Below are 16,804 nucleotides of genomic sequence, written 5' to 3'. Positions count from 1 at the left end.
TTAGTGGTGGCATCCTTTGTTTGAGACCCACCCATAAGGTGCTTACCCACCTCTACTTTGTGGACCTATGAGGAGGGAGAATTTTGACCTGACTTACATGTCCCCTTGACTTAAGCTTGACTTCATGAGAGACCCAGAAGTCGGCCATCTTTGCTAGTTCCTTTGGATCGAAGACCTTGGAATCAGCTAAATGCTGACACAACTCGGGGGAGCATGCATCCATGGTGTGCTCCGCAAATATAAGCATGACTTCAAATTAACTCACCTTATGGAATCACCCAACCATTCACGGTTTTCATCCATGACACCCACTGATGATCATTTTTCTTGTGCTCTCTAAGACTCCTGAGGTACCGACTCTACTCTAAAGTTATAACTCGTAAGTTGCTCTCTCTCTAAAGTGAAAGGGGACTCAGTTGTAGGGACAGTGACAGATGTAAGCCTGCATCCACGACCCAATTTGTAGACGGCACACCCACATGCATTCCCCCTCTCTGCTTTGTGATCGAGAGCAGGGAAACCCTTCCATTATCTGTCATGCTATGATTATTGTATGGAGCATGCTGGTGGCCCGAATAGTAGTTGAGGATCGAATAGAGCCACTGGGAGAGATCCTTCTTGTACATCATCCAGGTCCAGCATCAATGAGTAGGTCGCCACTGCTAGTCCCCAGGGTCCGCCTTACCCAATTTTCCGGCCTCAGTAAGTGACCTAGTTGCATTAGTCCTGCTCTTAGAGAGGTGTGGTACTGGAGGGGGCTGGGTTCAGGCTTGACCTTTCAGTGCATCTTGATGCCTCTAAAAAACATGATTAGTTCAGACTGCATTCATCACCATTGGCACACAAATGTCTCTTACCTACAAGGGATATACCAAAGTGATTTGCATATTTGAGTTCTTTCCCTTTCACATGCAGATTAATGACCTGCATTACCATGCATTTGAAACAAGAGTATGTGTCTTCGAATGCATAATTGTTTGTAAATACAGCCATTTCAGCCCTGCATCATGGATTAACTGTGGCCCATTATCCCATCAGCCCTACACGGCCCTTGTCATTGGTCTGCCACCATCTGACAATCCCATGCGTAACTGTTTTTCATTCTTGCATGAATCAGATGGCTGCATATCCTCCAGAGGTTTAGTATGACCAATGTGCCATGCCTTGAAACACTGTAAAAGGGCCTATATTTAATGGCATATGATAAATGCTTTTCCTGAGGGCACATGCATAGCTATTGCTTGCCATTTAAAGTAAGTTGGCCTTGAAAAGGAATTCATTTAACCAGTAGAAGTCATGCCATATAGTCCATTTGATTTTACTGGTAAAACCACTTTTAGAAGATGGCCAATTAAGAAGAGTATGGTGCTGCTGTACTCTTTAATGGCCATTTGCACTCTTCTGCCACTCACTTTATGTATCATTTGCAGCCATCTTTGAATCCAATGGAATATGTGGAAGATGCAGAAAGATTGGCATTAGAAGTGCTGCTGCCTCTTCTCCACCAGCCAGTCATTGTAGGAATGTGGGACCTCCTAAGGTAAGACCTCTATGAGACTCAGGTTTTAATGTCTTTGTATGTTGGGCATCTGCTTCTAAATGCTAGAAATTAGGGCACTGGAAGACATATATATTTAACTATGATTGTAGTGCAGATGTAAAAAATGATTTTGATCTCGGTCCTGACTCATAGCATCATGTATTAACTATCATTACTCATTTGTGTACCTCCAGTCAAAGTGCAGTTTGTGAACTGTGGTGAGGAATCTGAGAAAGAAACAGTTTAATGTTTTTTTGAGAAATGCACTTTCAGGAATGTTTGCTAGGAACTGCTATGAATTGAAGACCCACAGATGCTGTGCAGGGACGTGATGCCTTATGAGAACATATAGCTTGTAACAATCTTCATTGATCAAGACCAGACATTCCGTTTCAGCACTGGCAGACAAATGTATCATAGTGATGTGGCATTGGTTTCAGAACAGAATGCTCTTTCTACCCTGTGTTTGGAAGATTGGATCAAGCCCAGCTTAAAGTCACATGCCAGGGCCAATTAGCCCGTTGGGGATTCCAGCAGGTATTGCCTTGTCTGCAAGAAAGAAGGCTTGCCTTTGCATGTGAAGTCTAGCCTCTTGTAAGGCAGAAATCTGCACTAGCCCTACAGTGTGTTCCGCCACAGAAACAATTAATTATGTGGAGTGTGCACTGTTGATAGGAGATGTGGTGCACTAACCATGGAATAACAAAAACATTGACAGGCAACACATACTCGTTCTCAAGCATTGGAGCCCAGGGCTATCGGTTGTCTTCCCTACCCACCCCACTGTCTGTGGTGGGCTGCTCTGCCAGTGAATTGGTTACATCCTATGGGTAAATGTTGGGTCTCTCCTTCTATCTTTTACTTTACTTTAGTTTAAGGGGTTGAGGGTTTCCTCTTTCCCCACTTCTGCTTTTCCCCTCACTTTTTTCTCTTCCTCACCTCTTTCTATTCTGCCTATGTTTTTTTCCCATCCTTTCTTCTCAGCGATCTCATTTTCTCCTCGTCCCTCTCTTCCTTCTTGCTCCCTTGCAGTTCTGCCACACGCTCTTACTCTCTCTCCCTATCTTACCCTCTTCATCTTTCTAGCACTGCCTCTGTACTTTTCTTAAGTCATTTCCCCTTCTCCGTTACTTTCTCTTCCTTAACCGCCACTCCTCCTCTCTGTTTCCTCCAATCTTCTCATCTGTGAATGCACTATTTGCCTCTTTCGTTTATCCTACCGTCTTTCTTCTCTTTCCACCCCTCCCCTCTCCTTTCCACCTTCTACCCTCTTGTCTCCCTCTCACTTTCCTCTTCCAATCATTTCTCTCTTGGTCTTCTTTCTCTCTTGTACCTCTCCTCTGTTTTGCTCTCACCCTTCTCCATCTCTGCTTTTCTCTAGCCCTGCTTGACCTCTGCTTCACCCTCTCCCCTTTGCACCGCACATCTGCACTGTAACCTGCACCTCACTCTCCATGCTCCTGAATACCAAACTTCCTTCTGGTCCCACTCTGATTTTATCCCTGCACACGGTTGGGCCCGAGACAATACATAGTTTGAATACATTCTGGTGTGTGTGTGTGTGTGTCAGAGAATTGTCTTATGATTGGGTGCAGTTTGTGTGGTCAGCAGACTTCCCAGGTGCTAACAATCGCATAACAGACTGAACTGCGGCTCCACTAGCCAGTGCAATGCACCCATCCTACATTTTGGATTAATTCCTCAGCTGCTTAAGCTACTTCTAATTGTGGGTGCCGCTGTCTCTGTTCTACTACCAGGTAAGGTTTCAACCTTCTGATATCTCTGAGGCCATCTGCATGGGGGCATTAGGGCACCAACTTTTATCTTTTAATGAACAAGGTCAGCCTAGAAACACTTGTGTACAGGCGCTTTATAAATGCCACATCATATCATATATCGGTCTTCACTGTGGGGGTTCACAGACACCTGCAGGGGCTACTCTGCGAGCCAGGTGTCCCAGGTTCCGCAGGTCTTCCCAGTCACCTCTTTCTATGCCACTAAAGAGTTTTAGGGGCTGATTTCACATATGAGACAAGAGATGAATTGGGGTGGCTACAGCTTCTATCATATATCTTCGCCTGGTCCTAAATCACCGAGTGGGTAGCGGTCCCCAGCCCCCATGGTCAACCCAATCTCATCCTCTAGCCTCAAGCATGAACGTCATCTCAGAGGTCACACCCTGCTTTGATATGCCAAACGTTCCATGCTATTTCTGCCTGTAACCCACCATCATCCTTATTTGATATAGATTGAATAGATTAGGCTAGTACACCCAGAGCCAGTGAGTGGCACTGTACCCTACCAATGCCATCATTCCAAGAAGGGAGAGGCCTCTTCGCCCTGCTTGCAAGCATGCTGGCCGTTTACACCTGCTCCCAGGACTCCATCGGTCCCACCTGGACTTTAGGACATCAGAGGTCTATCTACTAACATGAAGGCTTGTATTTGATGTGTCTGAATCTTGATTCCTTCATATAACCGACACATAGACTCTAATCATGATGTCCTCTTCGGAAACCTCATTGGCAGTCTTGTTCATGTCTCCATCTACGCCTACGGTCTCCTCATTGAACACTTTGATGCTGAGAACACCTTCAACAGCTTTGTCGTCTAAGCACACTTCAATAAAGCAGCACTCTTCCACAACTACAGCTCCTTCGTTGACAGCATCTTCGACCCGTCAACGGCTCAGTCACCCTAAATCCTCCTCCATGATAAAGTCCTCTTCGACAAACATCACCCCGTCGACGACTCAGTCAACAACCTTGTCGATAACTACATCGAAGATGAAAAACTCTACTTCTGCGCCATCAACCACTTAGTCTACGACCATGTTTTCTATAATAACTTCTTCATTATCATCTGCACCAATGCTGTCGTCAAGCATGTCTGCATTGTTAGCGGCTCCTGTTCAAAGGACATTGGTCTCCACGTTCTCACAGGGAGGTGCTGCGGACAGGGAGGTCCTTTCCACATTGTCTTATCTTCCAAGGCAGACCCGTGCCCAGCCACTGTTTTCTTTGGCTCCTTATGCACTGCTTATGGTCCTATGTCCGCCAGGGCCCCTCCTGAGCAGATAATGCAACGGGGTCTGGATTCGGAGGTTGTGTCCTCTGAAGAGGAAGTGGAAAAGGTGACTCCTGTTGCCAACATGTCTTCCCCAGCTCCACCAAATCAAAGCCTTCCTCTACCCCAGGGACTTGCTCATCCTTATCCGGTGACACCTACCCCGATGGGCACCCCTTCCGGCTCCAGAGATTTGATAATGGATATGTTATCCACATTGAAAACACTGGTTTCGGAGTTTCAGAAATGGCTTTCTGCTCCAAAGTTGCCTTCTCCTTGTGACTTTCCTGTAAGGGAAGGCCTGACCCCTCCTCCACTATCCAGGCCTTTTTCAGAGGCCCCACTTTTATCACCAGTCAAACTCACAGATGCGGACATAGACGCTGATGACTATCCAACAGATGGTTCTCCTGGCACACATTCCACAGACGCGTTCGAAGATCTGGTGCCAGGTGGCGGTGAGCCAGTTTACCCACCACCAAGAGACCTGCCTCCGGACAAGATTGGCTCCTTCCATGCCCTTATGTCACAAGCGGCAAAGCTTTTTGATCTTCTACCAGAAGAACAGAAAAAGGAAGGATTCCTTTACCAACGGTGGGAAAATGCCAGAAAATCAATGTTGGCCTTTCCAGTACTGGAGGATATTTGGGAGGACAGCCTTCTAGTGATGAGAGCCCATTTTCAACCTCCACCCCAAAAGGATTGCTTTGAAAATAAATATGAAGTCCCTGAGCCAGCACCCAAGTGCCTGCAAACACAACCTCACCTGGACTCAGTTGTTTCTGCAGCTACCCATAAGTGTTCTGCCAATCCTTCCTCTCCCTGTATTGCGCCTCCTGACAAGGGGGGGCAGACAGCTTGATGCCTTCAGCAGGACAGTCATCACGACAGCTGCGATGATCATCAAGGCGGCTTACTTGCTTACGATTCTCTCCCGCTGTGACTGAATTTTGGTTCAAACTAGGACCAATACTTGATTTTCTCCCCTATGACAAGCAGGATGAAGCGCTTACAATGCTACATGAGGGTGAAGTGGCGTGTCGGATCATTCCATCTCAGTAGCTGAAAAACATAGCAGATATGGGATTCTGCCAGATAGGCAATTCATCAGTGCTACACTGCCAGGGGTGGTTGAAACACAAACATGTTCGTACAGAGGTCCAGTCAAAGGCGGCTGATATGCTATTTGATGGTATTGATGGCTTCTGAAAAAAGGTCGACAAGACCCTACAAGCCATCAAATCTGACACTGAAATGTTCATCTGGCACTCTACAACAATGCTGACAGTCCTTTCGATCGGGTGAAATTAAGTTTTCAAGGAATTCGAGAGAGTACGTTTTCAAGGAATTCGGGAGAGTACAGGTCCTCCTAAATTCCACAAACATCCTGCACCAGCACCACCCAAGAAAGTTATAAGAGACAGTCTCAACCCTAAAGAGGAAACCAACGGTGACGCAGTGCCTCCTCCAGACGTCCTATACTAGACCTCAGGAAATAAAACAAATTCCTCAAGTCAACTGAACAAAGAGGATTTCCTCACCTCTCTAGACCTAGAGGATGCTAACTTCACATCACCATTTATCAACGGCACAGGCGTCTCCTCCGATTTCAGGCCCAGGGCATGCACAACCAATTAAAAGCGCTGCCCTCGGGTTGAAGTCAGTCCCAAGAGTATTCACGAAGTACTTGGCGCCAGTGGCGGCCCACCTCCTTCATTCATGCATCCACGTTTACCCATACCTGGACGACTGGTTGTTGCATTTGTCCATCTCTACCACTACCGATGCAACACACCAAAGATACCATACGATGTTTGACATCTCTGGGGTTCTCTGTGAACTTTGCAAAGTCATCCTCACTTCCTGCCCAGATCTCGCTTGGGCTCGGGTCTCGACACTCAACTGTGTCGCCATACCTTCGGAGGAAAGGGTGAAGACAATACTGATCAAGGTTCAACAGCTATCGGTCTGCCGATCGCATCAGTCCGATACTTCAAGTCCCTCCTGGGAATTATGTCCTCTTGCACCCTATTGATCCCTCATTGCAGTGTGTGTGTGTGTGTGTGTGTTTACCTTTGGCTGGAACCCTTGGGTGCCCCGCCTAGGCTCCAGAGTGTCTGGGCAGGCAGGAAGTGGGAGAGGAGTTTTCCACACCCCTGTCCTTTGTCTGGCTGTCCTGATTAGACATCCAAACGCCCCTTTCTGTAAAATGCTGAGAGAGATTGCAGAGGAGTGTGTGATTGAACTGTATAAAAGGTGAGGCTTCTGGAGAGAAAAGCAAGTCAACTACTGGAAGCTGAAGTAACCGAATAATCCTGCCTTCAGTCATCAGAACAAGGAACCCGGAGGTCGAGTGTAACGCTCACCTGATTCCCGTAGAGGCGCCGGTCTTGACTGGGCGTATACCGTATCTTCAAAGGTGATGTGTAACACACGGCTGGCTCTTTGGGCTGGACCTCTGTGCACTGTATGTCTGACTCGAAGGGTAAGATGTCTGCAGATAGAAAATATGGGATTAAGGAACTGGGTTATTGAATGTCTCTCTCTTCTTCCCTTTCTCTTCTCCTGTAGAACCCCAAAGGTTAACGCTCTCACCTTAGGTAAGTGAACGCCGTGCTCTCCATCTGCCCCGGGGCAGGGTGCTGTAACCAGTTTCTTCACTGGATAAGGGGAGCAGGCCTCTTGACTTCAGAGGACTGCTGTCCGTCGTTTACTGCACGAACGGTAAGTTTCGAGTAATTCTAATGTCTTTAAAGTCTTTAGTAATGATGTTTCTTGTTTTGCAGGGTTCCGGCGATGGCGGATGACGGGCTGAAGTGAGTTGAAGATGGAGCCCATGTGATGAATAGAAGCGCCTGGAAGCACGTAAGTAAGCGCTTGTTGCCTGCTTCACGATGCGCTCTAACTGTCTTTTTATTTTGCAGGTACAAGTTCGGAGCGGCTGCAGGGTGCCGGAATACCCACTGGGTTAGATGTGGAAAGGAGTAATGGCACGTGAGTATTAAAGTTCCCCAATGTCTTTAAACGCACCTTGTTTTGTCTTTCAGATGCGGGATGCAGCGCAGAAGGCCTCCGGAGCGTGCGAAGAGTTGGTAAGCTTTTGTCTTTCAGATGCCGGAATGCAGTGTGAAGACCTCTGGAGCGCACGAAGAGTAGGTAAGCCTTTGTCTTTCAGATGCCGGAATGCAGCGCGAGGCGTTGGTGACAGCCGATGGACCAGGTAAGTGAAGAGCTGTCACTGAAGACCGTAATGCTAACCTGTTCTTTCTTGTCTTTATAGGTGTCGCTGAAGACTGGATTCAGGATGGTAAGCCTTTTTCCTTAGGCCCAGGATCAGATGCAGAAGACACGATGAGCGTTCTGCTGCAGAGGATGCAGAATAACGCAAAGCAAGTTTCATACATCGGGTGTGGTTTAAATAGCCTCCTGTAGTGCTTAGGTGTCTCCTTCCACAGCCACGCCTAGGTAAGAAAAGAGTTCCTGCTTTCCAGAAGAGTTCCAGTGTTCTGAATCTAGGGAGTGGCTCCTGCCCCACCCAACAGGAAAAGTAGTTCCAAACAGAAGAGGATCAGAGGCTCAACTGGCAGGCAAGTAAGCAGCATGGTCTGCTGCAGGTAAGTCCACCCGAGCATTATGAGCCCGGCGCTTCCAGCGCTGGGACTGGGCATATTTATGATCCTGGTGCCACTGGCGCCAGGACTGGGTCCAAAAGGTCCCAATTCGGACTGGTTGGCACTCGGAACCTGGGTTATGGATCTGCTTCCAAGGGAGTTGGGAAAACCCTGACCTTTTGGAAGCAGAGATCATGACATCGGGTCCATCGCTACAACATTGCAGAACATCCAGCATGAATATTTTCTGCTTCGAACTCAAGGTAATGTGGGGAAAAAGGTGTATGGCTTAAATGATGCTAGAAAGTTGCTCCAGAGCATTGGGGTGCACTTAGAGGTGTCCAGGGCAATCCCCTCTTACCTCCGACTCAAGCCGCTGCTTGTGTCCCTTTAACGAGTCCTTTAACTGTGTCTCCAATGTTGGATAAACCTTTTTATATATTCTTTCCTAGAGACTAGAAAGTATCCACATGGACTTTTGATTTCTTCTGCTTTGCAAGACTTTAAACCGATACAAACGGCCTTTAAGCTAGGGTTGCGTTTTTGACTTGGAAAGACTTGCTGTGCTGTGAAACTGCCTGTAGAACCTGAAGCTCTACTAGGATAACACTAACCAATTGTTTTCCTTTTAAAAAATCACTATCTTATATGTGTATGCAGACCAAATACAATTACCGTATTATTTTGCGGATGCGCGGCATTACTGATATAACTGTCAAACTCCTGTAACAATTGTATGCATTCAGCAATTAACGGCTACGAAGTGACTACTTGAAAGTATTGAAGTGTGCGCTAAACTTGTATTATTTTTCTCCAATCTCTCCTTTAAAAAGTTATGACCTGTGCAAGACACAGCAACTCTGTATATTATTAGAATTCTTCAAAATCATCAAAATAAGTCTCCACATACTAATATGTATTGCCACTCTCAATTCTCAAAACATACTACCACTACGATAAACACACTTAGGTTCTAGTTGTTGACTCCTCCAGTTTGTGAAATATGCCTTAGTCCTTTGTTTCTTCTCCTTGCATCTCCTTTCCAGGCCTTGCTCCGCTGTCTGCAACAAGCTCTCCTGTTCTCCGGCTCCAGAATCTGTCACCAGCATTGTGTCTTTGAGTTGTACAGGGGGTAAACCCCCAATGAACGTTGCTGGCTCAAAGTCTCCATTCCCCTTTCTCACATCTCTACTCTTCCTTATTAATGGACTCAGCAGCATCCACAAGGGGCTGGTAAGCAAGGTAAGCAGAACCTGCACTGTCAGACAGAAACCACACTGGTGTTCAAAGGTGTTCTTCAAGATCCCATAATGCTTTGCTTGGGAGCCATTTGCATTTAAACAAATAAGCCTTTGATGTAATCTGACGTGTTGTTCAGTTGTACATAGATGCAATTAACATATATTCCTTTAAAACATGTTTACAGCGTGAACACACTCTGTAGTGTGACCAATTAAAAGGCTTATGCCTTAAAAATCCAGTGCTTTGTAAGCAATGTTCACATCCTGAATGACTAATGGTAATGCAATGCTTTCATTAATATCACCTAGGATCTCTATTGGGAAGATCAACCTGGCACTAGAGGGCAGGTTTTCTTTTATCTTTTTGTTTTTACCAGCTGACTTCTGTGTATTGAATTGTATGTGTCCTTTTCCTACAAAGGTACATCACAAGAATGCTTTTTAAAATTATGAATGTCTTTAATTAGTTACCATAAAACCATCTAGATTTCATAAATTCCAATCGATTAAAAATGGTGAACTCCTTTAGTGATCTTTTCTACATCTACTAGCGACTGTGAACCCCTAATGAAAACGAGCATAAGTGCCAGGAGTGTGGAGGGTGCCATTCTTAAAAATAATGTGATCTCATCCCAGAGGTCAACTAGCACAAGTTAGCAGGGGGTCTTCTCTGTCAAGGATGTGAAGAGCATCAGCAATGGCTTGGATGGTTATGGTCTCTGTCTGCATTGTGATTGGAAGCCGAATTGGTAGTCCTGTAAGATTGTGTTCAGTGGTCCTTACCTGCAGCTGTGTGGTGACAGTCTTACCAATCACTTTTCCGAGGAAGGGTATATGCAGGATGGGGCAATATTTGGTCAGGTCAGTAGGAGCAAATGTGAGTTTATTCTGCAGGAGCAAGATCTGTCCTGTTTTCAGTGCTTCTGGGCCGGGTCCTTTACAATGGAGATGGGGAGAATGTTGCCTCTGTAGGTGTTGGGTTTGAGGCCTGCAAGAATGTTGGGTCTTCTAGAGTAATTGTCCCGAATTCGGTCACTCTTGATATGTTGCAGGCCGGTATGGGTGGAGCCTCTGTGGTGCATTTGGGGTCATGTGCTGTTTTGTGCACCTCGCTTTTGTGCTTTGGGGAGTGAGGCCTTGGGTTCCATTTACCACGATGGTGAGGTTTCATGCAGGATTTGATCGTTGAGGTAGAAGTTTCTCCTGCCACCTAACAGGGTCATGGAAAGGTTTGTCTGGGAATCTCCTGACACTAGACGCCCTATTCTAAGTATACCACTCCTGCAGTTCTCTGAAACCAGAAGTGGGATTTCCATTGAAATGAGCGAGTCACATCTTTATTGGATATTGGAGTTGTGTGGAAGGACTCTGCTACCATATGTCTGAACTCTGGCAAGACTCTGGAGTTTGCCCTGTTTACTGCCTTGAGGGGTTGTATCATGTTGTGTGTAGCTACATACATACATAAATACATTTCTGATGTTTGTTAATCTGCTTAGAAACACATGCTGTGCATAGTCCAACATCCAGTGGTCACTGCGGAGTATTGCATTTTGTTTTTCGTAGTCGAAAAGGGGACATCGACAAGGCGTGTCTGTAACACTATCCCTATAGTGACGTGCAGTGTACCCACAACCCCTCACGCGTCGAGGTCCCTCAGATTGTTTTTTTCCGCCCAGTTATTGGTCGCCTTTATGCAGAGCTCCTCGAGAGACATTGCAAAATCATTTCCTCGACCCTTGGTCGTTTATTATTATTATTATTAACTATCACATAGATCCCTCCCTCGACATAGCTGCCAAGCTGTTCTCCGCCAAGCAAGATCTTCGACGGAGGGACGAGCGGAGGAGATCCTTCGGCGCTGCCGAACACGTGGCCTGACCTCGCCGGCCTAACACAGAAGGGAGAGTGGGATTGTTGGTAATTTCTTTGTTTCACTCTGAGAATGCCTTTCTCTTTCCCCTCCCACTCTTTCGAGGTCGTAATCACATTTCATGCCCTCAGCTATGGAGAGGACGCCCTTTAGGTTTTGCCCGCGTTGCAAGGGCAAGTTTACCTGAAGGACAAGCATAAATGGTGTAACCGTTGCTTGCCCCTCGATCACAAAGAGGAGACGGCTGTGCGGCCTGTAAGTTACTTAAACCCAAGACTTTAAAGGACCGCATGGTCAAAAGGTGGGCAGCATATGCGATGTCTAGGTCTGACTCCTCGCCAGGTGCCGCCGCCGCCGAATGTGATGAGGACAGTGATTACACGGCCTCCGCAACAGAGGTTGTAGACCTCTCGAAGGAGCGTTCCCGCTCCTCGTCGTCCGTCCCCGGCCCTGACATGCCCGGCTCATGCCCCGCTTATGGGGATGAACACCCCGGCGACAAGGACGAACACAGAAAAACACATAAGCACATACCCCACGGCACGCATTCGTCAAAGACGAAGGCAGCCATAGCGTCAACGGAGGCATCGGGTCCACCGGCGTCTTCCGCCGACCGTAAGGGTCGCAAGCCCTCACCGCCACCGCTTCCGCGACCGGCGACTGGGCTTTCTGTAAATAAGGGCGCTAACCCCAAATCCTCAGGCGACGCGCCTCGCAAGAGTTGCGTACGTTGCCAGTAAAGACTCGGCACTGCCTAGCGTGACGGCGAGCGATCCCTCGACGGAGAAGCTGATCGCCGAAAGCCTCGCACATATAGCTTCTAAAGACGGCCAGAGACGGACGGCGGGTGACACGTCGAAAACCGCTCATAAGGCCAAAGAAACGCTGAGGACGACGGAGGGTAGGCTGGGACAGCTCCCACCATCGACGGAAGACCCTAACCAGCGAGAAGGTTTCTCAGAAGGCGAAGGGACTCCATCTTCGACGCTATGGGACAGAACTAAGCAACTACAATAGAAGAGTCAAATCTCTTTGGAAGGGCAGTGGACGACGCACTGGAAAATGCAAAGAAAGAATTCGACACCATAAAGACCTTAGACCAAATCTCAAAGCCTCCAAACAGGCGGGGATTTGGTAATGAGCGCTTTTTTCGTGGCCAACGCCAACAGCAGCAGCAGCAGCAACAGCATTACACTGCAGGCAACTGGCCCTCTAATCAGGGTACCGGTAACCAGTATAACCAAAGAGGACAATGCCGTGGCAAAGGCAGAGGCCGGGGCTCCAGCCCCAGAGGCACCCCGGCAAGTAACACCAAATGACCCGAAGGTTCGGGTCCCCTCCCATGTGTCTCCGGTTGGGGGCCGGATAACATCGTTCCTATCAGCATGGGAGGGAATAACATCAGACCGGTGGGTATTGTCAACCATAGCCCACGGGTACTGTATAGAATTCAATCGGTCCCCCACCTAGAGACCTCCAAGGGGACGACGCCTGTCACCAGAACACCTCGTCATCCCCCTGTAAGAAGTAGAACAGCTGCTACAGAAAGGAGCAATAGAGGTCGTGCCCCTAGCTCAGGTAATGGAAGTTATTTATTCAGTGTACTTTCTTGTACCCAAAAAGGACCTAACCATGCGCCCTGTACTAGATCTGCGCCCAGCGAACAAATTTGTAAAACCACAGAAATTTCATATGGTAACATTACAGGAGGTAATTCCCCTGCTATCTCAGGGGGACTACATGACAACACTAGACATGAAAGATGCATAATTGCATATTTTGATGTTGCCAGCGCACAGAAAATACCTCAGGTTCATGATAGAGGGCAAACACTACCAGTTCAGAGTGCTACCCTTCGGCATAGCGTCTGCACCGAGGGTATTTACAAAGGTACTGGCAGTGGCAGCGGCCCACCTGCGCAGGTTGTCCATACCGGTATACCCTTACCTCGACGATTGGCTCATAACAGGGGAGTCCTACGAGACATGCTTCTCAAACACCCAGAAGACAGTAGACCTTTTGTTCCAACTGGGCTTCTCCATCAACGAGAAGAAGTCCAGCTTAGACCCCAGCCAAATCAAACAATTCCTAGGGGCTCTAATTCGAACAAGGGACGGCCTCGTCTTCCCCTCCAACGAGAGGGTCCAAAATATGCTGTTTCAGATCCCTCAATATGTGGCCGGTCGAGAGGCGACGGTACGCAAAGCAATGCGCTTGCTAGGAATGATGGCGTCATGTATTTATTTGGTACCTCACGCGCGCCGGCGCATGCGCCCAATGCAAGAGTGGCTCAACAGCCAGTGGTGTCAGGCCAGCGGACAATGGGACGATCTAGTGGTGGTCTTGCAGGCCTTGGTTCTCTCGCTACGGTGGTGGTCAAAGGAAAACCTGGTAATAGGGAAACCATTCCCCACCCCCTCAGTGGAAGCCACTCTAACCACAGACGCATCCCTCACAGGATGGGGGGCTCACCTATCCCATCAGACTGCTCACGGAGTTTGGACTCTGAGCGTAGCTTCCAAGCACATAAACTTATTAGAGCTACTTGCGGTGTTCAAGGCACTGAAAGCCTTCCAGACACACCTACAAGGGAAGACAGTGATGGTCCTCACGGACAGCACCACAGCCATGTACTACCTCAACAAGCAAGGGGGCACTCACTATCCAGGACTGTCCAAGCTGTCCCAGAACATCTGGAAGTGGGCTCTCAGACACATGTTCCTATTGTCACAACATGTACCAGGGGAACTCAATCTGCTAGCAGACGAACTCAGCAGAGACTTCCCTCTGCCCTCAGAGTACGAATGGCGGTTACACGAAGACATCGTCTTCGACGTCTTCACACAATGGGGCTTCCCAGAAATAGACCTGTTCTCAACTCTGGAGAACTCACAATGCCTAGATTACGCCTCCAGATACCCACAGAACCCCTCCAAGGGGAACGGTCTCTGGATACCATGGTCAGGGAAATTTGTTTACGCTTTTCCCCCCGACTCCTCTGCTGAACAAGATAGTGTACAAGATGCAACAGGAACCAGTCACCATGATACTGATAGCCCCGATGTGGGCCCGCCAACCATGGTTTGCGCACCTGATGGAGATGTCCTTGTCCCCACCAATAAAACTGCCCTGCCCGTACAACTTGCTGTCACAGGACAAGGGCAAGACACTACACCCATGCCCACAGAACATGAACTTGGCAGCCTGGCTCCTGAGGTCATAGAATTTGGCCATTTACAACTCCCTCAGAGATGCATGGACATTCTCAGAGAAGCAAGAAAACCCAACACTCGCCACTGCTATTCTAGCTAGTGGAAGAGATTTGTCATCTGGTGTAGAGGTAAGAGCATCAACCCATTCCACTGCTCTCCCACACAAATTGTCCTTTACCTGACCCATTTACTGGACTCGGGGCTAGTGTTCAATTCTATTAAAGTCCATCTAGTGGCACTTTCTGCATACACCACCTCTCAACTTAAGGTGTCATGGTGGAAAGTCCCAGTTATCAAAGCCTTCATGTAGGGGGTAAAGATAATACACCCTCTGATAGCAAACCCAGCTCCCGGCTGGGACCTTAATGTGGTACTTACCAGGCTCATGGGCTCACCCTTTGAACCCATGTACAAGGCAACTCTTAAGGACCTCACTCTTAAGACTGCTTTCCTAATAGCTATCACCTCCATTAGGAGAGTAAGTGAACTACAGGCTCTTTCTATTCTAGACCCCTTCGTAACAGTTCACAAAGATAAGGTGGTTCTACGCACACACCCAAGGTTTGCACCGAAATTCATATCGAAATTCCATGTCAACCAGTCAATAGAACTATCAACGTTCTTTCAAAACCCTTCCAATTTGGGAGAAAAGAGCCTGCATACACTCGATGTGCGCAGAGCTGTCATGTTTTATATGGAAAGAACTAGGCCACTGAGAAAGACTAATCAGCTCTTTGTCTCGGTGGCAGCAGGAAGAGAAGGAGATGCAGTCTCAAAGTCCACTATATCTAGATGGATTGTTCAATGCATCATTCTCTGTTACACTCTTGCTAAGAGAGAACTACCCTTCAAGCCAAGAACACTCTACTCGAGGCACTGGGGCATCCATAGCATTCATTGCAAATGTTCCCCTTGAGTCCATTTGCAAAGCGGCAACCTGGAGTTCTGTACACGCCTTTACAAAACACTACTGTCTAGATGCTCACTCTAGATCTGATTCCCAGGTGGGACAAGCAGTATTAAGACATCTTTTCTCTACTGTTCCTTCTCACAACCCACCTCCAACTCCGGGTACTGCTCGCTAGTCTATGCACAGCATGTGATTCTAAGCAGATTAACAAACATCAGAAGACAATGCATTACTTACCGTAAAAGCATTTCTGATGATTGTATCTGCTTAGATTCACATGCGCCCACCCTTCCTCCCCGCTCGGATGGAAGGAACATAGACAGCTTTCTACATCTCTCTCTCTTTTCTGTGTTTTCTGTACTCACTCACGTATAGAAGGCTCCCTCGGGGCAGAAAAAATACAAACAGAGGGACCTCGACGCGTGAGGGGTTGTGGGTACACTGCACGTGACTATAGGGATACTGTTACAGACACGCCTTGTCAACGTCCCCTTTTCGACTACGAAAAACAAAATGCAATACTCCGCAGTGACCACTGGATGTCGGACTATGCACAGCATGTGAATCTAAGCAGATACAATCATCAGAAATGCTTTTACGGTAAGTAATGCATTGTCATACACACACACTATACTTTTTATAAATGCTGTACAATAAAGGGGAAGTATTTTTAAGAAATAAAGCAATAAAAGTGGAGTGATTCCCAACTGGACACCAAACAACATTAGTACTTCAAAGGCTACAATATAAAGACACATTGGCCAACTAATGCAGTAAAATGTTCTGTACCCCTGGTGAATCCCGAGCTAAATTACAGCTTCCATTAGCATACTCGACAAAAGCAATGTAGGCTGATATAATAAACCTAGAGCCATTATGGGTTGCTCAAAAAAGTTCCCTATCCTAAGAACCACAGGACAACATGACAGAAAAGGGTTGCAGTGATACAGGGACTTCAGTAGATTTTTCACTGTCCACATAAATAACTTAGCGCTCCTAGAAAACCAAAGGGGGGGAAATAAATACTTTAAGCGGTTCCATGAAATGTGACAGCAGAAACACCCCGCTCCCTATTCAAACACTACGCAAAGAAGCACAAATGAATATTGGAGGAACAAGGGAGCCCGCAAAGGTGTTAGAGACTAACAGACATTTGGGCACAAAAAGGTAATTACATAATATTAGACGATATTGATGACAAATGGAAGTTGGGCTGTGGCATAGCAAAGTAATCCAATGAGAAGGGAGAAATGGAGGGTCCGAGTGGAGAAAGGTAAGGGTAAGCCTAGGTTGCTTAATTGCATGGACATTCAGGAAGGGATGAGTTGAACAGCAGCCCTAAATACCGGAA

At 47.3% G+C, this 16,804-nt stretch overlaps 1 protein-coding gene across 3 annotated transcripts in view; it reads left to right on the top strand.

Moving 5' to 3' along the window:
- The window catches only part of RPAP1 (RNA polymerase II associated protein 1), an 850,859-nt gene that overhangs the window by 729,719 nt on the left and 104,336 nt on the right, over nt 1-16,804 (top strand). For all 3 annotated transcript variants that reach the window (XM_069638789.1, XM_069638790.1, XM_069638791.1), the window contains exons 18-19: nt 1,431-1,540; nt 9,264-9,459. In XM_069638789.1, the coding sequence (XP_069494890.1) occupies nt 1,431-1,540; nt 9,264-9,459 (306 nt within the window). The remainder of the gene's footprint in view (nt 1-1,430; nt 1,541-9,263; nt 9,460-16,804) is intronic.

The sequence above is a fragment of the Ambystoma mexicanum genome, chromosome 14 (genome assembly GCF_040938575.1).
Source record: "Ambystoma mexicanum isolate Mex_15411 chromosome 14, UKY_AmexF1_1, whole genome shotgun sequence".
Taxonomy (NCBI): domain Eukaryota; kingdom Metazoa; phylum Chordata; class Amphibia; order Caudata; family Ambystomatidae; genus Ambystoma; species Ambystoma mexicanum.
The sequence above is the reverse complement of the archived record's forward strand: the minus strand, read 5'-3'. Positions and strand labels throughout refer to the sequence as shown.